General features: G+C 37.7%; 1 protein-coding gene across 4 annotated transcripts in view; it reads right to left on the bottom strand.

Annotated features, from left to right (window-relative positions):
- The window catches only part of KCNAB1 (potassium voltage-gated channel subfamily A regulatory beta subunit 1), a 391903-nt gene that overhangs the window by 55712 nt on the left and 311674 nt on the right, over window positions 1-24517 (bottom strand). For all 4 annotated transcript variants that reach the window (XM_042954544.1, XM_042954546.1, XM_042954547.1 and 1 more), the window contains exons 7-8: window positions 23574-23617; window positions 11908-11994 (exon numbers count right to left, since the gene is read on the bottom strand). In XM_042954544.1, coding sequence (XP_042810478.1) covers window positions 11908-11994; window positions 23574-23617 — 131 coding nt within the window. The remainder of the gene's footprint in view (window positions 1-11907; window positions 11995-23573; window positions 23618-24517) is intronic.

The following is a 24517-nucleotide window of genomic DNA, read 5'->3' on the forward strand; positions in this document are numbered from 1 at the left end:
AATGCCTTGTTCTCAGGAGATAGAAGAAAGTATTTATGGGCAAATGTCACAATGACAGCAGGAGAGGGCAAAATAGAGGCAAAACACAGCACAATTTGGTAAATATAGGAGAATAATATTAGGTGTTTATTTTTTCAACGTTTCTGTAGGTTTTTAAGTTCTCAAAATAAAACATTGAGGGAAGGAAAAACAGGGACCCAGCTCTTGCTCATTTCCTCTGCAAATATACAAATAAAGATTTGGCATCTCTCTTTGAAATTTCTTTTCAATCCTGTCTTGGTGCCTGGCTCAAACTTCAGTTATTACACCTTGTTATGCACCTATATTCCTAACACTGTAAATATACGTAACAGCAATAACAACCTCAAAATATTTGTACAGGGCACTAAAATTTACAAAACATCTCCTCTTATACTACTTCATGTTATCTTCACAACAATCTTAGAAATAGCTAGGCAAGGTAATGTCTTTATTCTTGCCATTTTCCGGGTGAAAAACCGAGAAGCAGAAAGCCTGAGCAACTCAGTCAAATTCACACACCCAAGACTAGCACCGTCTTCCTCTGATTGCAGACCCTGTAGTTTTTCACAACACATATTAAGCACCCCAAGGGGGGAAGTGGGTTAACAATGGCATTTATTTTCTCATTGCTTCATTTTTTTCCCCCAAGAAAGAGACTTACGTGTGTTTGTTTATCCCCACTATCTGAGAATTCCAGATTAGCAATGACAGAGGTGGCTCTGCTCACCCTAGTGAATCAGCATGCTGGGAAACCCTGAGTGCGATGCTGCAAAGTGACAGGCTGCTAACATCCCCAGCCCCACCTGCCTGGGCTAGGGTGTTGGATAATGTGTCTCCAATTCCTACCCGTGTCACTGCAGATCAGCTGCAGCACAATAAGAAACTTACCGAGATTAATTCCCCTGAGACTGAGTTGACATCCCCTCAGAATATGGCGGTAATTCTTGTCACAACTCCAGGGAAATGACAAAGCACACAGAAGGAAGTTCACATGAGTCACAGACCCACAGCTTCAGAATACTAAGTGGCTCCGTCTCCACCTGACAGCTGGGGTGAGCAGAAGCCATCTCTGTTCGTTCGTGTTCTCTCACTCTCTCTTTTTCTTGACTGAGAACAACTTAAGAAAAAAAGAAAACCAAAAAACCATCCTTTCTGAGCTTGGTGAGGGCCACAGATTTGTGGTGAGGAAGTACCATAGGCCCCAGACACATGGCCCACATTTCCTTTTTTGTATCTTACTTGTAGGGGTTACATCTCTTCTGCCTTCACTGTTGACTTCAGATGTGGAGAGAGGGAAAGGAGGGGGAGACAATAGAGGGAGTAGCTAAATTGCATAGAATATAAGCATATTCTTCTCCAGCATCTTCCATTCTAACCAGGACATTATGAAATGAGGTTGGGAATCTTCAACATCCAAAGAGAGCACAAGATACAGTACTAGATGATTACAAATTGTTTGGAACATAATTTTCTTTAAAGCCAGCTCATCACATATTTTCTGCAGCCTTGGCAATCTTAATTTCTTAGTATGCTCTAGTAAAGGTAGTTTTAGGAAAGCTCCTGTCCTCTCTATGGAACCCAGTTGGAACAAGATAATTTGTTAGCCACGGCTCTGACGCCTATCAGAGTGATCCACCTTCAGGACTTCTGGGGCCTCCGTTAACTCTGGACAGGTTTTCAATGGCCCTAGAAGGCTGCACATCTGATGCAGCAGGTCACCTACTAAGAGTGGTGAACTCTGTAATGTGCCTTTGCTATGTTACTTAAGATCAGTTCTGCTCAAGAGAGCAAGAGAAATAAGGAGGATAAATGAAACCATGTAGAGAAACAAGTAGCTTGTGAGACACAGGAAGAATTCACATAATGTATATGGTATGACTAAGTGGATTAGTAACCTCTGAGTCATGGCAGAGACATAGACAAAGTAGGAAACGTGTGTGCTGAGCAGAGAGGTGGAAGGATGGAAAAATGTGATGTTCACAATGCATGTAGTATGCACATGACACCCAACGTTCAAGATATACTAAATATACATGAAATATACGAGGATTCAAATAAGGTCTTAAATCAGCCCCGTTTGGTGATCCCCTTCTGGCTTCAAAAATCCTGTGCACAAGAAATGCAGAGTCCACGGCTGTACGTCAGGCTACAGCTATCAGGTGAGCTACAGCTAACGGCCAGGTGAATTTGTCCCTGAGAGCAAGAAAGCAAGTGTATGATTGACCCAGGCACCTCCTGTCTACTGAGCTGTCTTGCCCAAATCTCAAATATGATCATTATAATACACCCTCATAGGGAAGGACACTGTGGCATAGAGAGAGGACAGGCCATATGACCACTGCGTGCCGTAGGATTTAGATAGTTGGGTCCCTCTACCTGCTTATACTCAATCCTAATTGTTTCAATTGCCCCATCTCTCCCCTCTTGCTTCTCACTATGCTTTTTACTTGATTTAATAAACCATGTGATGCATGCATCTTAATTGGTTGGGTGAGCCTTTCTGTTTTGGGACCTTCAGGATTGCCTGGTGGTGGACTTGGAGGCTACTAATGCATCAAGGTCACTTCCCACATGACAAATTCACAGCAGGGCCACACACACAATAACAACACAACAACAAAAGACACAGCTTTAACTTTTTAAGTAATTATCATGTACTAAGCAACATTCTAAGCATTTTGTATATATCATTCCAAAAAATCCTAATTACCCTATAAAGGAGATATTAATACTTGAATTTTATAGATAAGGGAACTAAGGAAAAGAGAGGTTAAATAATGTGTCTAAAATGACACAACTAGGAAGAAATGGAAAGATGATCAGAATTAGGGTCTTATTCCAAAGTTATGTCCTTCCCATTTTGTAGGAGGCCAAGCTATTCCCCCCCATATCCTTCTTAGACTTCCCTTGGACACCTTATCTACCCCTCGTACTTTCTTTTCTTTTTTTTTTATAATGAAATTTATTGTCAAATTGGTTTCCATACAACACCCAGTGCTCATCCCAACAGGTGCCCTCCTCAATACCCATCACCAACCCTCCCCGCCCTCCCACCCCCCATCAACCGTCAATTTGTTCTCAGTTTTTAAGAGTCTCTTATGTTTTGGCTCCCTCCCTAACCTTTTTTTTTTTTCCTTCCCCTCCCCCATGGTCTTCTGTTAAGTTTCTCAGGATCCACATAAGAGTGAAAACATATGGTATCTGTCTTTCTATCCTCCTCCCAGGATTTATTTATTTTTTCTTCATACTATGATCACCATCTATTGAAACTCAATTAGTAACTTATTGCCTGTCTCCCCCACAAGAATGTAATTTCTATAGAGGCAGGATGTTTGCCTAATTTATTAACTTCTGCTTCTTCTAGTGCATGAAAAGTGCTAGTCAATGAATATCAACTGAATGAGTAAGTAAATCCTGTTACTGACTTTTTTCTCGATATATTTTTGAAAATAAAATCACAGTCTCAGGATTACCTTTTGACTGAATATATTAACCCCAGAAAACCTATGATTACATTAACTGTAAAGGGCATGGAGTATTTCAGAACAAAACTCCAGGGAGAAACAACGGGCTAGAAGAAAATTCCATTGCCAACTCTGTATGTTAATTTCTACGTGGCCTCCCTGAAGACCCTAGTTGTTTCTGCAGCCTGGCCACCTTTATGTGATTTTCATCACATTATAATTTCAGGGTCTTGGACTTCCCCTATGGTTACCTCTGAGAAGGAATCCAGAAAAAGTGGATTTTTATATGTATGTGAATTATATGGGACATTCTAGAAAAGGGGCTTATGCTTGCTTGCTCTCCTATACCCACATTATTAACTGATTCAGAAGTCACTGTGTTGTCTCCATTTCCAGGTAAGGACACTGAGCCGCAGTGGGGTTGTAACTCGCCCTGGGTATACAGTCTAACAAGTGGCAAGGCCAGAAGCTGTGTTCCCCATCTAATGTCCTGCAGTCCACTTTGCAGAAATACTGTCCTAATAGGAAGGAGGAGTACAGTGAGTAGAAACATGAGATTTTCTAAAAAGCCATACCAGAGACTGAAAGAACCCACATGAACCCATCCAGCTCTAATGCTGTTTCTTAGAATGAATGAAATAAATTTCTCTTTTTATTAGGGGCTCCTGGGTGGCTCAGTCAGTTAAGTCCAACTTCAGCTCAGGTCATGATCTCATGGTTCACGAGTTCAAGCCCTGCATCAGGCTCTGTGCTGACAGCTCAGAGCCTGGAGCCTGCTTCAGATTCTGTGTCTCCCTCTCTCTCTCCCCCTCCTTCACTCATGCTCTCTCTCTCTCTCTCTCAAAAATAAATGAACATTAAAAAGATTTTTAAACGATTTCTTTTTTTATTAAATGTATTGTTTTATAAAGGACAAAACATTAGCTGAATAGGTCTAAGGTAGCAATCCAATTTTTGGTGAATTTGTAGTTAAAATGGAAATAAAACTGATTTAGTAAAATTGGAACACTTTTTTTTTTCCCCGCCATAGAGTTGGTAGGGTTTGGCTCATCTTCTTGGATACGAAAATAATTTTCTCCAAATCACTATCTTGAAAACTCAGCTGTCCCAGCCTTTCAAACCAAAATGTTAAACTGATCTGATTGGCACTCAAGGCTCTCAGGAGCATCCTGGCCAGGGGTCATAAATGAAATGCATTAGATAATTTTAATTTGATATAGTAATCCTCAGGAGCAACTGAACTGCCAAAGAATCACCCTCCATTCATTTCTGCTCATTTAGGTATCAATCAGATTTCTAGAGAAAGACCTGGCATCTGGATGTGGCTGCTGTTGCTGATGAGGAAAAATGGAATGTAAGAGTGTCCTGGGGATGTTTACCAGCAATCTGTCCTTAGCATCATCCTGAAATGTTGAACCAGATCAGACACCAGAATGCTTATAGATGTTAGGAAACCAAAATAGGTTTTAAGTAGAGAAAAATAAAGTTGGATCTATTTAACTTTACAGCTTCACTCATTCATCTTCAAACACTTGTTCACTTATTCATCCAATCGTTTATCCATTCATCCATTCATTCATCCATTCATCCATTCATTCATCCATCCATCCATCCATCCATTCATCCATCCATCCATCCATCCATCCATCCATCCATCCATCCACACAGTAAATATTTATTGAGCTCCTACTCTGTGTCTTGTGCTCTGCTAGCCTGGAAATAGAGTTTATAGAACTGTGTGGTCAAATTTAGTTCTCAGCAGCCACATGTGGCTACTAAACATGTGAAATGTGGCTGACCCAAATTAAGACATGCCGTAAAAGTGAAAAACACAACAGATTTCAAAGGCTTAGTGTGAAAGAAAAATCTCATTAAAAATTTTTGTATTGATTGCATGCTGAAACGATGATTTTACATATTGGGTTAAATTTTTTAGTTTTTTAAATGTGTATCTATTTTTGAGAGAGAGAGTGTGAGCAGTGGAGGTGCAGAGACACAGAATCTGAAACGGGCTCCAGGCTTTGAACTGTCAGCACAGAGCCCAACGTGGGGCTCAAACTCACAAACTGTAAGATCATGACCTGAGCTGAAGTTGGACACTTGAACTGACTGAGCCGCCCAGGTGCCCCATGTTAGGTTAAATTTAAATTATTTATTTATTTATTTATTTATTTATTTATTTATTTATTTATTTATTGGGGCATCTGGGTGGCTCAATCAGTTAAGCATCTGACTCTTGATTTTGGCTCAGGTCATGATCTCATTCATGGTTCATGAGATCAGGCTCTGTGTCAGGCTCTGTACTGACAATGTGGAGCCTGCTTTGGATTCTCTCTCTTTCTCCCTCTCTGCTCCTCCCCTGTGCACATGCTCTCTCTCTCCCTCAAAATAAATAAACGTTTTTATTTTATTTTATTCATTTTTAAAATGTAATTTATTGTCAAGTTGTCTAACAGTGTCTACAGTATGCTCTTGGTTTTGGGGGTAGACTCCCGTGATTAAATAAACATTTTTAAAAAATAAAATTAAAAATACATATATATGTATTTTTTAAAGATTTTATTTTGCTATTTTTTAAAACTATGTATTTAGTTTCTTTCTTTTTTTTAATTTGATTTTAGAAAGAGAGAGTGTGAGCAGAGGGGAGGGACAGAGGGAAAGAGAGAGAAAATTTTAAGTAGGCTCCAAGCTCAGCTCAGAACCCAGTGCGGGGCTCAGTTCCACGACCCTGGGGTCATGATCTGACCTGAAATCAAGTCAGTCACTCAACCAACTGAGCCACCCAGCACCCCTAAAGATTTTATTTTATTTCATTTTATTTATTTTATTTTTTTTTAATATATGAAATTTATTGTCAAATTGGTTTCCATACAACACCCAGTGCTCATCCCAAAAGGTGCCCTCCTCAATACCCATCACCCACCCTCCCCTCCCTCTCAGTTTGTTCTCAGTTTTTAAGAGTCTCTTATGCTAAAGATTTTATTTTTAAGTAATCTCTGCACCCAACATGGGGCTTAAACTTACAATCCTGAAATCAAGAGTCACCTGCTCTATCGACTGAGCCAGCCTGGTGCCCCTTAAATATATTTCTATAATTATTCTCATCTGTTTTTTTTTTTTTTTTACCTTTTGAATGTAGCTAACAGAAAATTCGAAATATATGTGTGGGTTGCATAATATTTCGATTGGACAGAGCTGCTAGTGACTATTTGCAGAAGATTTCTTCCTGCTCTTATTATGGTTTGGAGGAAAGATTGAGAGAGTGTCTTTCCGGGAAGATAATAAAATATAAAGGCAGAAGAGATGATCCATTGTGCTTAGATGATATTTCTAGGTTTTATGTCATTAAATTTTTGTTCTGAAAACTTTGCTTTGGATAGGAATTATCTAGGAATTGAAGAACATGTAGAAAATTTGGGATGCTGCAATACTTGCTACTTTCTGGTATTTTCTGAGCTGTAACTGAACATCCTAGAAACCTGAATATCCATGGATTCCTGCTTGCCTATGGCAACACTAAATAAAATGGCTTAGAAGGAAGTAAATACTTATGGAATGGTTTGTTTGACGTGATGATACTGTGGGGACTAAGTGAAGCTAACATTGATCTTGCCTCTCTTATGTAAAAAAGATATCCTGTGTTGTTTATGTCTGCATTAACCCGCTAGCAGGAAAAAAATAAATAATTTGAACTGTAATTAGGTTGGGAGTAACATCTAATGACTAAGGGAGTCTGTGAGATTAACAAGTTTTGGCAAAAAGCTCTAAATAAAAGTTAGAGCTCAATTCCAAATGTTTTTTAAATTAAAATATGATTTAATTTAAAAATCATCATATTCTCTCAGATCAACAAATTAATGGGATTTCCTCTTTCCTTTTTAAAAAGCTATGTATACAAAAAGGGGTCCTCTCTCTCTTCTGTTATTCACAAGTAGTACATGGTTTGTAGACTCCTCTCCTGCCCTCAGTCATATTCAATCACTTCCTCCCTGGAGCAATGAGAAGAATATAGAGAGACAAATTAGCCTAGCACTTGGGAATGACAGAAAGCCAAACCAAAAAACTCCTAGTGTAGGTCCTCAGACACACAAATGCTCTGTGTCTATCCCTGTCTGGCATGACTCATGTTGGAATGAGCTTTCTTTTGTCTAATAAGCTCAAGAGAAGGTTTGTTTTTTTTTAATTAAAAAAAATTTTTTTTAACGTTTATTTATTTTTGAGACAGAGAGAGACAGAGCATGAACAGGGGAGGGGCAGAGAGAGAGGGAGACACAGAATCTGAAACAGGCTCCAGGCTCTGAGCTGTCAGCCCAGAGCCCAACGCGGGGCTTGAACTCACGGACCGCGAGATCGTGACCTGAGCCAAAGTCGGCCGCTTAACCGACTGAGCCACCCAGGTGCCCCTCAAGAGAAGGTTTTGAAATACATGCAATACATGCTGGGATTTATGGAAATGAGACAATTAAGAATATGAGTGGCACCGAGCACAAGGAACTGTCAGGGACTCTACTGGTAAGAACACAGCGGCATAAAGAAAGAAGAAATGGGATGTGGGGCTGATTTTTTCTGGGACTGGAACACATGCCATCGATGCCAGATATCGTAGCAGAGACAGATGGCATGGCAGATGCTGTGAAAGAAAAATGACTTACTACTAGGTGAACCAGAAAAAATAAACAAGAAGGACAGAGGAAAAAGTCCACAAGTTCCCCTCTGTTGTCAGCAACATCTTCCCATGGCTATAAAATATAATCGCATCCCATAGGTTGCAGATTGCAAAGTAAGTGTCTTACTACTTTCTCCACTGATTGCACATTTGGAATTTACAGCTATTCTTTTGAGAGGACTCACTTTCTGTCTATTGGTTTTTCAAGGAAGAAGCGAAGACAACAACAAATTGGATATATGATGCCTACATATTATGAAGAAGATGCTACTGCTAACCTTTCTTGGCTCAGTTGGTTGCTGTGTGATATGTAGAACCCGGATGAAACTCGTCTTGGTTTATTCTAGAAATGTTCCCAATTAATATCCTTTCAAGGTGCAAATCAAAGGGGTTGGCATTTTAATAAATTTTTTAAAAACATGTCTTAGAAAGCTGGGCTGGGCTCTTTCATTACGTCCTTGGGGTTTAAAACAGGTGCCTATAAAAATCTTGTTAGCATGTGTTGTGGCCCCATGGAGTTGATAGGAATGGTTGAAACCAATAAAAATGATTTTCAAATGCTAAGGGTCTAATATGAGATACCCAGACACACACATACAGCACAGTGCCAACATAGGTAGATTTAATATAGGAAAATTCATCAATAGGCACTTGGCAACCACTGTTGCATCACTTATATTAGACAGGAATGGAAGCAATCAAGCCTAAAATCACCAATCTGAGTTGCTGAAATAAAGACAACTGTGTGAATGATATTAAGGATTTTCTGGCCATTACAAAAAAAAAAAAAAAAAAAAAAGGGCTGGGGACTGGCAGGTATCCAATGACGGTTTTGTCATTATATTTGCAGAAGAAATTGAATGATTAAAAGACTATAGAGTAACGTTGGCTAACAAAGAACTACTGTGGGGCCTTTAAGGGTAATTTTGATTATATATAACATTTACTTTCTGTAGTGTTTTTAGAAACACTAATAGCTCTCTAAGGTAGACCCCATCGTATACGTATAACTTTCGCTCACATACACACTTGTGACTTTATAAAATCATTGCAAAAATGAATCTTAATAACATGGAAGCCAGAAATAGGTTAGACACCTCCCCCCTCACCCCCCCGTTTTTAGGGGAGCAAATGCACCCAAGGCCTCCTGGCAATCCCTATTTCTCATTTTCTTCTTATTTCCTATTTCTTCTTCCGTTGGCCGGATCAGCCCTGTCCTCTGCTACAGTAAAGTAGAAGACACTACATGCTGAGAATGGGTTTCCAAAGACTAGTATCAAACTGGCATTTCCATCAGGCCGACCTTGGAACAAGTAAGCGTACCAAGTTTGAGGATACACATTTTCTGAAAGCCAGGGAGAAATTATAGGGAAGCTCTTTCAATCTGGAACAAGTCCTACTTGAGGAATTTCTGTGGTACATTCCTACTAAATCCTCCCAGAGAAATAAGCCTCAGAGCCTGAGGGACCAGCTAAGAATGGATCCCTTCTTGGGGGAGCGTGGGGAGAGCTGACTACATTCCAGCATCAAGTGGTTGATGGCTGCAGGGCTACAAAATTCCACGTTCCTTGACCTAATCATCAACAAATGCAAATTTCTATGGTCTGACATCCTTCCTTAGACTTCTGAACTTGGACATTGACTCTTGATAAAATGGTTGACAAAATATTCTGCTCTGTGGAATTTTCTATGAGAAACTCAGGGAAAATTAAAATGTTCTCTGATTCTATCAAAGGCCGGACAATGTTGTAATTACAAATTCTACGGGGTAGCAATCTTGTGTGTTTAATGTTAACACTCTGAAGCTCCCTTCTAGTAAATTTCAACACATAATCAGTGTTCATACTGCAGACACCATTATCATATTGGTATCACATAGCTTAGATCCTAATTGAGAACTTCTCCCTTCTAGAGGTATATAATGCAAATTATAATGTTTTCTGCTTGAGAGACTCCCGCATTCTATCTCTACAATTAGACATGAGGGTGGGGCGGGGGCAAAATGGGAAAAAAAAAAAACCCTGAAAAATCCTATACGTGATGTAATTTAATTGCAAAGGACTCTTTCCCAAGGAGGAAGACAATGCCACAAGCACTTAAAATGGGAAGCAATTTCAGTTTTTCACAGTTCCCACTAAATAGTATTTTATTTGACACTTTTGTTCATCAGATAGTTTTAGTGTTCTCTTTTTATGTGTCATTGGGAAGAGGGTGACATCATGTTATCCTTGCGATGAGCACTTCTTACACTAATAAGATGTTTATGATTGCTTTAAAACCTCTTTTTTGCTTTGATAAAAATATGTATTTCTAGATTATTTCCAGAGATAGTTCTTTTTTTTAAAAATGTTTATTTTTGAGAGAGAGAGAGAGAGAGAGAGAGAGTGTGTGTGTGTGTATTGGGGTGGTGGGGGGGGGAGGGACAGAGAGATAAAGACACAGAATCAAAGTAGGCTCCAGGCTCTGAGCTGTCAGCACAAAGCCCGACAGGGGCTCAAACCACGAATGAGTTGAAGTGACCTGAGCTGAGCTGCGCTGAAGTTGGACACTGAACTGACTGAGCCACCCAGGCATTTATGAATTTCTAACACTGCTATCGCTTTATAATAAACTGATTTTCTCAGAATTAAAAAAGCAGAAAACTCTAGGAGAAAATTACACGTATAAATATTTATATTTTAACATTTCTCTGTAGTTGCACAAGAGATAAACGGCAAGGAAAATAATTTCTATGATATTTTTTTGTCAGAAATGCAACCTACCAAAAAACTCAGATATACTTTCGTATCTACAATCATTTGGAACTTCTGTAACTTCTATAACCCTATAGCAAGAATAAACCTTTATAGAACCTGATTTATTCCAAGACCCTGGACTACCTTTTGAATCATCAAGGACAAATTTATCATCAGTATAATTTTTTGTTGATTACTATATTCTAAGTCCTTGAAACTGTGTAAATGTATGTCATATTGTAAACCTCAAATGACTTTTTGCCCTTTCCCCCCCGAAAATCTTTGTTCTCATTCACCTCAGGTAAGTCTAATCCATGCCTGCAAATCTCAATTAACTAGGACATTGTTATTAATTTGTCCTCCCAAACTATTTTCTTCCTCATTCATCTTAGGTAGGCTCCATAAATAAATGCAAATTGAAGAAAATTTAGTTTTAGGAACATTTTCTAAGTTTCCTTGGGGAGATGCCTATTGTCTTAAATTAGTTGTAACAGGAAGGCGATAAAATGTTGTAGCTCCTTGAGAATCAAAACCCAAATTGCAATGAAGAGCCTCATTTTGAAGTAGTCATTCTTATAAAACCTCTGCTCATGGCACCACTGAGCACTTGTTACCACAGATTGGAAGCTAATCAGACCCAGTCATTACAAAAGAGAAAGATCATCGAGGGACTTCCTCCAAAATAATGATGACTGGGTTATAAACTCCCCTTCCAATTAATTTTATTGGTTTAGTTGATGAAATAGCAGAAGGGAAATGAACCTGGAAAAAGTGAGCACTGTACCCGGCAGGAGCCACAACCCCAATGCCTGGGACTGCGTACAAAATGAATGAAAATGCAGGACGCAGAGCTTTGCTTTGAGGGTAAATACTGAGGCCAAAAGGCATCCCCTGGAAAGGTTTTAATTTTCCATATGCAATCAACTAAGTCTGAATAGATTTCATTTCCTGCCGTTAGTGAAAGAAGTCGTCAAGCTAGAATCAATAACTCAAGAGTCACTTATCAAATTTTGTCACTCACCTTCCATGGGGGTGTTACTGTCTGGTCGATTTGCAAAGACTACATCCACATACTCGAGCTGCAGCCTCTGGAGGGAGCCCTTCAATCCTGGGAACAGAGGCAGGAAAAATCCAAAAAATGTAAGCGTAATAAGCACTATTAGAAGTAGTTGAAGTTTGGTTTCCTTTAAAAAATTTACTTAAAAAAAAAAAAAAAAAAAGCACTGGGGCACCTGGATGGCTCAGTCTGTTGAGCGTCTGACTCTTGATTTCAGCTCAGGTCATGATCTCACAGTTTGTTAGATCAAGCCCCACGTCGGGCTCTGCACTGACAGCATGGAGCTTGCTTGGGATTCTCTCTCTCCCTCTCTCTCTGCCCCTTCCCTGCTCGTGTGCCTGCTCCCTCTCTCCTCTCTCTTTCAGCATAAAAAAATAAACTTTAAAAAAAAGCACTGAATTAATTTCAAAAAGACATGGGATACAATGAGGTATTAATTGGCCCCTAGAACCTTTAAAGAATATATTGGGGCACCTGAGTGGCTCAGTTGGCTAAGTGTCCGACTCTTGATTTCTGCTCAGGTCATAATGTCACAGTTTGTGGGCTAGAGCCCGGCATCAGGCTCTCTGCTGATAGACTGGAGCTTGCTTGAGATTCTCTCTCCCTCTCTCTTTGCCCCTCCCCTGCTCATGTGCACGCTCTCTTGCAAAATAAACAAACATTTAGAACAGATATATAGATATAGATAAAGATATATATCTCAAAGGCTGACTTTGTCCTTAACAAAGAAGAGTCTTATAACTTTCTCAGTAACTTCAGTACTCCTACCCCACCAGAAAAAAACATACTCAGTAATGATCTTTCATAGTGACTCATCTGTGGCAGTATCTAGAAGCAAAGTTTAGAATAAAAAGTAGCCTAAGAGTTTAACTTCTTGAAAAGTGGGATGGGATACATTTATTGCACATCAAAAACATTAAAATGGTATAAATAAGAAATAAGTGACTGCCAAATCCATCTTAATGTACACATGGGTTGTGACAGGAATAAAAGGATTGGCAAATGAAGGTTTTGCTCAACATTTTACTAAGTGGAACAAAGCTTGAAGAACGTTAAATATAGCTGAGCTCTACCATTTCTATTATTCCCTTTCTTTGGGGAAGAAACAAAAACACAAGAAGCTATAAAGACTTAGGGCATATAAAGGAGAGAGTGAGAGCTTAAAAAAAATCTGGAACCAATAATCTAAGTTCCAACCTAGCCATTTGGTTACATTCCTGTGACTATGCAGAAAAAAAATTATTTAAATTCAGTAAAATTAATACTTCCCTGAAATAGAATGCATTGTATATAATATTATGCAACCAAAAGGAGGACAGTTCAAGAATCATTTTATCTCATTTCCATGAGGCACAGCATTTCCTTATCAGCCTATTTAATTCCTCAGGAAGACCGGTGGTTTTTCTCTTTTTATTATAGGCATAAAATTAATTGCATGTTAAATGAGGCTCTTATACATTTAAATTTGGCTCATTTAAATTTGATTTTTCAAACTGGTTTACCAGCCAGCCGCAATTACTTTTCTGACAGGAAAATGAAGTTGTTGGATATAGTTCTGGATATATTTTTCATTCATTGAGAAAGGATTGTCTGTGTTGATGGTTTCTTAAAAGAAGGATTGATGAAGAGATTAAGGCAGACAGGTGTTATAAGTTCCAATGCCTGCTCTCAAAAAACTGCAGTGACTTTCAGGCCCAGAGGGTCACCAGCTCTCTCAAGGGGCAGCTTGAAATAAAATCTACCTTAAAAAGCACTATGATAGAAGCCACTTTTTAGAACCAATTATACATATGGAGGAAGTAAGGGAGGACAGGATAACCAAGTGAACAAATAATAGAGTATCACAGGTTGGAAAGGTTGGAAATCTGTGCTCTAGCATGCTGCGTGATTCAACTTGGGTTATTTGACCTTTTTTTTTTTTTGGTGGGGGAGTGGGGGTGACTCAGGTCTCTAATCTGCCGCGGAGATAACAATACTTACTACCTTCAGGATCACTGCTCCAGAGAGCAAATAAAACCAGCCGTCAAGCACTTTGTTAGCGTAACAGTCTGTAGAAATGTGTTGATTATCGCAGTGGTGCTCACATCTGGAAAGGTTCAGAATCAGAGGTGCCAAAGACTAAATGCTAAAGATTTTCAGTGGACCTCCTGGTTCTGGAGGGAGGCATTTAGTGACAGTTCTGGCCCATGCTTGGCCCTGGAAACAAGTGTCCTCCTTTCTGATAATGGCCCTATCCCTCAGTGTCTCTTCTAAACAGCTCAATGTGGGCAGAGGAACTAGGAGAAAAAGCTATGGCTGGCTTGGCCACTTTGCAGTGCCATGTGATTGGCTGCGACTTGAGTCATTTACTCTCCCATGCCCTAAGCATGTGCTAAATCCCAATTTGATCCTCAAACTGTGCTGGGCTCTGGAGGTGTAAAGATGCGTGGACACTGTATTTATTTCCAAAGAGCAAGCAGTGCATAGTGAGAGCATCTGTTGGCAGAGGTTCATTGGTCAGGGTAATAACGTGTACCCACTAATAACGGCATGCACTTGATATGAAGGTCAGTCTCATTGTATTTGGTCATTCCTCACCTCTCAATTCTTTCTCTGGAAGGCATTTCTTTTTCCTTGATATATAGGCTGAGATTCAAGTGTATTCATGTGAGAATAAAAGAAATAATGTGCTGCATCACGTCAGTGATCCACCTGAACACCCACTCTGACTTTGAAGTGAAGTAGGAGATTGTGTCTTTCAGAGATCCTGTCTCCTAACTTCAAAAATGTCAATCATATAAAGTCTTGAAATCCACCGTGTACATTTTTGGGTTTTACTGTCTGTGAGATGGAAAGTCATTGGTAAGGGGCTGGGACATGAGGAAATAGGAGTTAAGCAGGGGAAATGACATTATCAGATCTCCATTTGAGCTGGTCACGGGCCTGCTGAGGACGATCTGTCGGAGGCAAGGGTGAAAGCAGGGAGGGAGGCCAGTGAGCAGGTCACCAAGTCGGTAAGAAGTGTGCAAATTCTGGACAAGTTGGGGAAGTAGCAGTAAGAGGACTTTCTGTTGTGCTGGATACAGAGTGTGGAGGTCAAAGAATCAAGGATGACTCTTAGCTTTTTGGCCTGAAAAGTGACGTGACTGTTAGTAAGATGGGGAAGTCAGGGAGAGCAGGTTGGTGGGAGCCGTGGTCTGAGCCACTTAAGTCTGGGCAGCACATCAGTCAAGCACATGGAGCTCTTGGCAGCTGGATGGACCAGCCTGGCAACCAGAGGCCAGGTCTATGTGCAGGTGAGGCACGGGGTTTGGGATCCAGGGTACTCATTCAGGCTGGCCTGAATGACCTTGCTGATGTCGCTTAGCCTCTTTGGGCCTTTGGTTTCCTCGTCTGTCCAAAGACAAAATAGAGTTAAACGACCTTTCTGCTTTAATGCTTCATGTGACTACAAACCAAATCAGGCACTCCTGTCCTTTCCTGTTTGGATGCTCTAATCTTGTAGAAATAAACTACAGCAACATAAAGACATGCTCAACAAATGTCTCCTTGAAAGCTATTTAGGGTTTATCTCTAATAAGCAAATAGTCATGTTCCAGCTGCACTTAGGAAATGTTTGTTGAGCACTGGCTTGGGGCCAGGTATTGTTTTAAGTTTAAGTAGACGTGCAAAAATACGTTAACCTTGGCTGCCGAGGAACATCCGGGCAGCTAATCACAACTTAAGGGAGATAAGTGCACCAGTGCAGTGAATGCACTTGCTGAAGGCACTTTTGACTTTAGTCTGTCCCTCAGCACCAACCCAGTGTCTGTGGGAGCAAATGTAGGAGAAGCAGGAGAAAAGCTCCCTGTCCTGGAGATGTCTACAAGTTAACTGGCAATTCCTCAAAAGTCCACAGGATAGTAAGTTATGTTATATAAAGAAAATAGCTTTCAAGTGAGAAAAGAAATCTAAGTTCATTTTCCTTTAGGTTCTGCTGATTAACAGGAACTCTATGGTTCATAAGGTAAACTTTAATTCGATTTAAGCCTATTTCACAGGCATCTAAAGAAATATGCCCATTCCAGATGTTAAGCAGACTGGCATGGCCAGACATGGATCAGATGTTCGGTGTTGCCTGTTGAACTGTGTAGAAACAAGGAAATCCATAGTTTGGAGATTCTTCAAGGGTTCTACTTGAATATGCTGTGTCCACACACTTGCTTTCCTTTCTAGCTTGAAAAACAAATGTTGCCTTCAACGATGGCCACTCTTTCCCTATATAATTTTCCACCTTCTCGGCAGACCTCTCAGTCATAATTTAAGACATGTCTGTTTATTTTTATAAGGATTGTGCTGTATTAGAATAATCCATGTGGCTGCACCTCGCATTATGAAACATGGTTATCCTGAGTGGGTGATTTCAGTTTAGTATGAACATGGAACACTGGGAAGGAATTTGTGGTGAATCCATCAAGAAATTTAATCTTTAATTGAAAAAGTCATAAGTTATGTTTTTAAAATAAAAGTTCAGATAACTGGGTTTAACATTTGCCATTCATTAAAAAGTTTTAAGCAGTACTTTCTCAGATTATTTTCCTCTTCTACTCCGAAAATAATGACAGTGGGTTTGTGTTTTGAATCATATAACAAAACTGTCATTCATCTGGAGGACAAACATACACTAAGACATAACCTTTGCCTGTAAAAGTATACAGTTTATGTAATCTTACCATTTGGCTTACCACACTATCATATTTTTTCATATAAGATACTAAGAAAATTTGATCTGCTAAATTTTAATACTGGCAAAAATTGGGGCTTCAAGAGTGTTTGTGGAATGGCTGAATGAATAGAATTTCAAAGCTTAATAAGAACTTGGGATTCTAAATGGCTGTAATAAACCTATTAGTTAAATTTCTACCTTCTTCTTGTGAATCCAAGAAGCATGTTGTTCCTAATTGGATTTAAGTGAAGGACCTTGAGCTCACTGAAACGGTCTTTCATATGAATTTTTTAAAAACTGCATTATGTACGAGACAAGCTCATTTTATATACTCTGTAAACCAGCTCAGGTGGCCAAAGTCACCCAGCATTCAAGTGGCCTGAATTGTACATGAATTGAACTTCTGTCTTGTCTTCTAAGAACACTTAAAAATATATTTATATTATATATATTAAAAATAATATATTATATATAATATATAATTTATTGTCAGTAATATATAATATATATAAATTATATAAATATATAAGTATATAAATATTTATATAAATATAAATTTATAAATATATATCAATTATATATATATAATTCATTGTCAAGTTAGCTAATAAACAATATATACAGTGTGCTCTTGGCTTTGGGAGTAGATTCCCATGATTTATCGCTTACATACAACACTCAGTGCTCATCCCAACAAGTGTTCTCCTCAATGCCCATCACCCATTTTCCCCTCCCCTCTGCACCCCCCCCCCCATCAACCCTCAGTTTGTTCTCTGTATTTAAGAGTCTCTTAGGTTTTGCCTTCCTCTCTGTTTGAAAGTATTTTTTCCCCCTTCCCTTCCCCATGGTCTTCTGTTAAGTTTCTCAAATTCCACATATGAGTAAAAACATACAGTATCTGTTTTTTTCTAACTGACTTGTTTCACTTAGCATAATACTCTCCAGTTCCATCCACGTTGCTGCAAATGGCAAGATTTCATTCTTTCTCATTGTCACACAATATTCCATTGTATATATAAACCACATCTTCTTTATCCATTCATCAGTTGATGGACATTTGGGCTCAAAGAACACTTTTTAAATTTAATGTGCATATGAATCTCCAATGTTCAATAAAGTCACTTTCATCACAAAACAAATACCAATGAAATCCAAGGATAATGATTTGTAAACCTCTTCAAATTTTATTTGAGGCCTAGGAATCTAATGTCCACTCCCCCCCCCTTTTTTTTTCTGCAAAATTCACTCAATTCCCTGATATCAGCCTGCCTAGAAATATCCTTTCAGCTGACTCTTTTGGACTCATGAACATCTTTGTCTTAGGCTGAAACTATGACCTGCAAAATAAACAGTAACAACATACTAATAAATAATCCCAATTCTTTCTCAGTCTCAAAAGTTTGAAATGTGTTAAAGTTTGAATCTGGGTCATTTTGAATTTTCAGCTGAACTGGTTTATTCATCCTGAGAGATTAGTTCCTAAGAGAATTCCTGACTTCTTTAAAGGGACAGAGAATTTAAGGTATTTCTGTTACGTTGTCGGGGGCTTGCAGAAAACTGATTTAAAAAAGAGAATTTTGAAATTATGAACACACTGGTAAATACCGAAGCAATGGAGATGCAGTAAAAAGCACAGCAGCTTCCTCCATTCTTTCTTTCCTTGATTTTATATTCTCGTTGATTGCCACCCTGTACCATTTTTTGAATCTCTTTTTTAATCGATTTGAATTAGATTAAAAAGAAAAGAGAAACAAGAACTCTCCAGGCAGCACACTGCTGCCTTGTTTTTCCGCTTAGTACAACAAGCTTACACGAGTTATTTCTCTTTGGGAGGGGGCAGTTATTTCTTATGGACAGGTTTCACGGTAGATGACTCAAGTCACGGGGGCAAGACTAGAGCAGGAATAGTTAACAGTTTTAAGAGGCAGGCTGGATTTTACTTTGCAAGGTCAAAGTGGGCATTTGAAGGGAGGCCTGAGAAGGGAGTTAGTTTGGTTTAGGAATGTGAAAGCTTTTTCTAGTGCTAGAATGTGCTTATTCCTTGTGGCAGCCTTAGAACGTTACTTGGTAAAGGGGGCCCTTAACCATGGTATGAAGATTAACAGTGGCACTGTTAAGAATGATGACGTAATGACAAAAATAACATTTATTAAGTGCTTATTATGTGATGGATATTGCGCTCGATGTGAATTCTCTAAAATCAGTTTCTGTATAGTAATATTGTAAAGTAGGAATATTTATAGCCCTTTGTATAATCAAGAAGATGGAGGCTTAGTAAGGTTGAATAACTTGCACAAAGTCCCCTAGCTCCTAAATGACATAGTTGAAACTTGAACCACTGTTTGTCTGGTTTCAAAGCCCAATGCTTAGAAATATATTAAAAATTAGTTAGTGAGAAATACCAAACTCATACAAACACTTTGCAAGTGTCATACAAACACTTTGGAAACAACTGAATGATATATTTATTACTGTTAACAAATTTATATATAATTTATAATTATATACATATATAATTATATATAAATTATATATATATTATATATAATTTATATATATAATATATATTAATATATATTAATAATATATATAAATTATATATATTAACTATATACACATGTAATTAATATATAAATTATACATATTAATTATATATGTGTTATTTATATAATATATAAATTTATATATAATTTATATAAATATATAGATTATAAATTTATTTTATATATTTATAATTTTATATAAATATATAATTTTATATAAATATATTATATATAAATATATGGATTATGTATAAATTACAAATATATAAAAATTTGTATATATATAAATTTGTATGCATATAAATGTATATATGTTGTTATTATTATTATTATTATTATTATTATTATATAAATAGATTCTCCAAGATCTGGCTTCAAAAACTTTCTATTTTATTCAATTTTTAATTTTTTAATTTTTATATTTTTAAAGTAATCTCTATATCCAATGTGGAGCTCTAACTCATAATGCTGAGATCAGGAGGGACATACTCTACCGAATGAGCCAGCCAGTCGCTCCAAAAGTCTTCTTTTTAAATTAAATGACTGAATACCAAAACTATTTTTTTTCCCCTAGTGGAAGTCTAAGATCTTTCCAAGTAGTTCTCTTTACACATTAATAAAGAACTCCAGTTTCTAAATTGGGATGAATGTCTTCACATTAGATATTATTCTTCAGATTAGGTTCATGGGGAGGGAAAAAACTTTATAATGAAATGAGAGCCTGGAAGAAAATATTTGCAACATATGTAACTGACAGAAGTGAACATTATTAATATACAAAAAGCTCCTAAAAATTAATAAGATCAAGACAAACAACTCAAAAGAAAAATAGCTTAAGAATACAAAAAAGTTAATTCTCAGAGAAAGCACAAAATTATAAAAAGTAGCTCAATTCATTAATAAATAAATGTATAACTAAACAAATAAATCAAATGAACTCATCCATCGGATTGGTATATTCCTTTTTAGAAAATAATTTAAAATACGCATTCTTCTTTGACCTAATAATGCTGTCTCCAGTATCGATCACATTTACATAAGGACAGCCATTTGTATGATATTTTGTAATACTAAAACCAAGAAATAACCTGCAAATCATGTGTACATGTGCATGTGTATGTGGGTGTGTATATGTCTAAAATGTATTTTAATTATAGAAAAAAGTAAACTTTTGGTTAATATGTATAGCTTGATTCCATTGGTTTCATACCTATGTTTTTGTATTTATAAGTAAGTGTGGATAGATAGATAGATAGATAGATAGATAGATCAATTTAACTGTGGGAATAAGTTGGGAAGGACAGGTACCAGACTGTCACACTGTGAGATGAGATGAGGTAAGCAAAAGGAGGACTTCTTTATTATTTTTAAAATGGTGAGATTAGAGAGTATTTCATGTTTTTATTGACTTTGGCATTTCATAAATGAAACTAATTATCAAAAGAAGAAAAATCATCTGTCTTAATAATTAATCAGGAGCCTAAAGTTATAAAAATCTTGTATTTATACAGCCCATCTAACATCTTTCTCTTATTACAAAAGGTAGAAGTGTAACATTTTTTGTAATACATAGACAAACAAGAAATACATAAAAATTCCTCACAATTCTTATAATCTTCCCAATGAAGTAGAGTAGTACTCTACTACATAAGAGTTCTAGAAGACTGTACTATTTCCTGTTCATTTCCAGGCTCTACAAAGTTTTTAGTACAATTACAAAAGCAATGCCTCTCTGAATCAGTTACAAATCCCATTACAAATGCACTGAAAGTAATAAAGTATCTAGGAATAAAGTTAACTAAGGAGGTAAAGACCTATGCTCCAAAAACCATCATACACTGATGAAAAAAACTGAAGATGACAAAAACAAATGTAAACATACTGCATACTCAGTAATTGGGAGAAAAATTTTGTTAAAATGTCCACACCACCAAAGCAATCTATACATTAATGCAATCCCTACCAAAATACCAACTGCATTTTTCACAGAACTAGAACAAATAATCCTAAAGCTCGTATGGACCCACTGAAGATCCTGAATAGCCAAAGTCGTCTTGAAAGAGAAGGACAAACTGGAGGTATCACGATCCCAGATTTCAAGATATACTACAAAGCTGTAGTAATCAAAACAGTATGGTACTGATACAAAAATAGACATGGATATCAATAGAACAGAATAGAGAGCCCAGAAATAATTCCATGAATATATGGTCAATTAATCTATGACCAAGGAGGCAAGAATACGCAATGGAAAAAAGATAGTCTCTTAGACAAATGTCCAGTTTGGGAAAACTGGACAGCTACATATGAAGGAACGAAATTGGACTTTCTTACACAATAACAAACTCAAAATGAATTAAAGACCTAAATGTGAGCCCTGAAACTATAAAATGCTTAGAAGAACACGTAGGCAGTAATCAGTAATCTCTTTGACATCAGCCACAGAAACATTTTTCTACAGATGTCACCTTTGACAAAGGAAACAAAAGCAAAAATAAACTATTAGGACCACCCCAAAATAAAAAGCTTTTGCACAGCGAAAAAAACCGCCAACAAAACAAAAGGCAACTCTCTAGATGGGAGGAGATATTTGTAAATGATATATCCAATAAGGGGTTAATAGTCAAAATATATAAGGAATTTATACAATTCAACACCAAATAAGACAAATATTCCAACTAAAAAATGGGCAGAAGACATTAACAGACATTTCCCCAAAGAATATATGTAGATGGCCAACAGGCACATGAAAAAATGCTCAACATCACTCATCAACAAGCAAATGCAAATCAAAGTCACAATGAGATACCACCTCATACCTGTCAGAATGGCTAAAATCAACAACACAAGAAACAACAGGCACTGCCCAGGATGTGAAGAAAGGGGAACCCTCTTGCACTGTTGGTGGGAATGCAAACTGGTGCAGCCACTCTGGAAAACAGCATGGAGGTTCCTCAAAGAATTAAAAATAGAATTACCATATCATCTAGTAATTCTACTCCTGGGTATTCACCCAAAGAATACAAAAACACTCATTTGAAAAGATACATGCACCGCTATGTTTATTGCAGCATAATTTACAATAGCCACCATATGGAAGCTCTCTGAGTATTCTCCCATAGATGAATGGATTAAGGAGAGGTTGTATATATATATACAATAGAACACTGCACAGCTATGAAGAAAGAATGAAATCTTGCCATTTGCAACATGAATGGATCTAGAGGGCATCACGCTATGTGAAATAAGTCGGTCAGGGAAAGATGAATACCATATGATTTCATTCGTATGTGGAATTTAAGAAACAAAACAAATGTACACAGAAAGGCAAACCAAGAGACACACTCTTAAATATAGGGAACAAACTGGTGGTTACTAGAGGAGAGGTGGGTGGAGGGATAGGTAAAATAGGCGAAGGGAATTAAGAATACACTTATCGTGATAAGCACCAAGTCATGTATGGACTTGCTGAATCACTATACTGTACATCTGAAACCAATATAACACTGCATGCTAATTGAATTGTAATTAAAAACATAAAAATTTAAACTAAGGTAAAACTATCATCGCCTTAGCATATATCCACCCAAAACCTAGTATGTAGATATTCACAGCAGTATTATTCATAAGTCAAAAAATGAAAACAACCCAAATGTACATCAGCTGATGAATGGATAAACAAAATGGGGTCTACCCATACAATGGAATTTTATTTGGCAGTAAAAAGGATACATGTTATGATACATGTTACAACATGAACATTATGCTAAGTGAAAAAAGCTAGTCACAAACTATTACACATTATATGATCTCATTCATATAAAATATCGAGAATTGGCAAATTTATAGAGACAAAAGTAGATTAGTGGTTACTTGGGGCTGTGGAGGAGGGTAGAGAGAGGGTGGGAACTGACTGCAAGTGGGTACTAGGAATTAGGAAATTTTTTAAATTGAATTTACAGTGATGATCACACAACTCTGTTATGCTCAGAACCAGTGAATTGTACGCTTTAAATGGGTGGACTTTTATGTTATATAAATTATATCTCAATTAAAACCTTTTAGAAAGTCTTAGGGAAGTGTTTTATTAATGTCAGCCTGGCTGTAAGGGAGAAGAGTTCTAGAAAATTTGCCCTTTTTCTTTGTGTTCTATTGTCTTCTCTGTATCACCACACTCCTACATTAAACCCCAGAGAGATTGTGGTTGATTATGATTCTTTTTATAGAAATTCCTCCCACCCCCCCCCCACACCCCCCACACCCCCACCCCCCCCACCCCCCCACCCCCCCCCCCCCACCCCCCCACCGCCCCCCGCCACAATGGGTTTTGAACCCTTTTTGTTGATACCTTTCTGGAATCAGCAGCCCACAAATGAAGAAAAAATGGAAGTAGCTGTACCTACCTTCGATAATATGTTTTCTTGACAGCCCTCTTTCCGTTTCAGCTCTAACAAGAAAGAGAAGCAAATGACTTTGAGTGGGGGTGTGCTTTTTCTTTCAAATTACTGTTTCAAAAGTACAGAGGAATACTCATTCTAGATTGAATTGCTAATTTTATACCCTGTTCTTGGCAAATTCTGTACCTCAGGCTGAGGAGAGAAGGCTGGTGGGCAACATACTGAGCCCCTTTTCTTTGGAGATCCAGGTGATGAATTAACCATGACGCTCATCACACAATATTAATAACAACTCAGCCATACACACCCCATCCATATATAACGTGACACACAGCTCAGCCTTCCTACCTTGTTCTTAATCAATCCCCCCAAAAAAACACCTTGACATAAGTTTGTGAGCTACTGATAACATTAGCTTTTCTGAGAAGGTAAGCAAATTTGGAAGCGCCTTTTGACTTTCAAAAGAAATTTAACAATTACTTTCTGTTAAAATGTGATGTAAGTCTTTCTTACATCGGTATCCTAAGAAGACAAACATTTAACCAGGACTTTTGTCTTCTCAGACAAGCTTCAAGATCTGGCCAATTAGAAAGAAATATGGTCCTTGTGTTTCAAGTATTCATGAAATGTTTCTTCAACGTCAATACCTTTGGCATCCTCTTTTTAAAACACAGTAGTTTAGGGGCACCTGGGTGGCTCAGTCGGTTATGCGCCTGACTTCAGCTCAGGTCACGATCTCACGGTCTGTGAGTTCGAGCCCCGCGTCGGGCTCTGGGCTGATGGCTCAGAGCCTGGAGCCTGCTTCTGATTCTGTGTCTCCCTCTCTCTCTGCCCCTCCCCCATTCATGCTCTGTCTCTCTCTGTCTCAAAAATAAATAAAAACGTTAAAAAAAAAAATTAAAAAAATAAAATAAAATAAAAATAAAACACAGTAGTTTACTATTTGCCTT

The sequence above is a fragment of the Panthera leo genome, chromosome C2 (genome assembly GCF_018350215.1).
Source record: "Panthera leo isolate Ple1 chromosome C2, P.leo_Ple1_pat1.1, whole genome shotgun sequence".
Classification (NCBI taxonomy): domain Eukaryota; kingdom Metazoa; phylum Chordata; class Mammalia; order Carnivora; family Felidae; genus Panthera; species Panthera leo.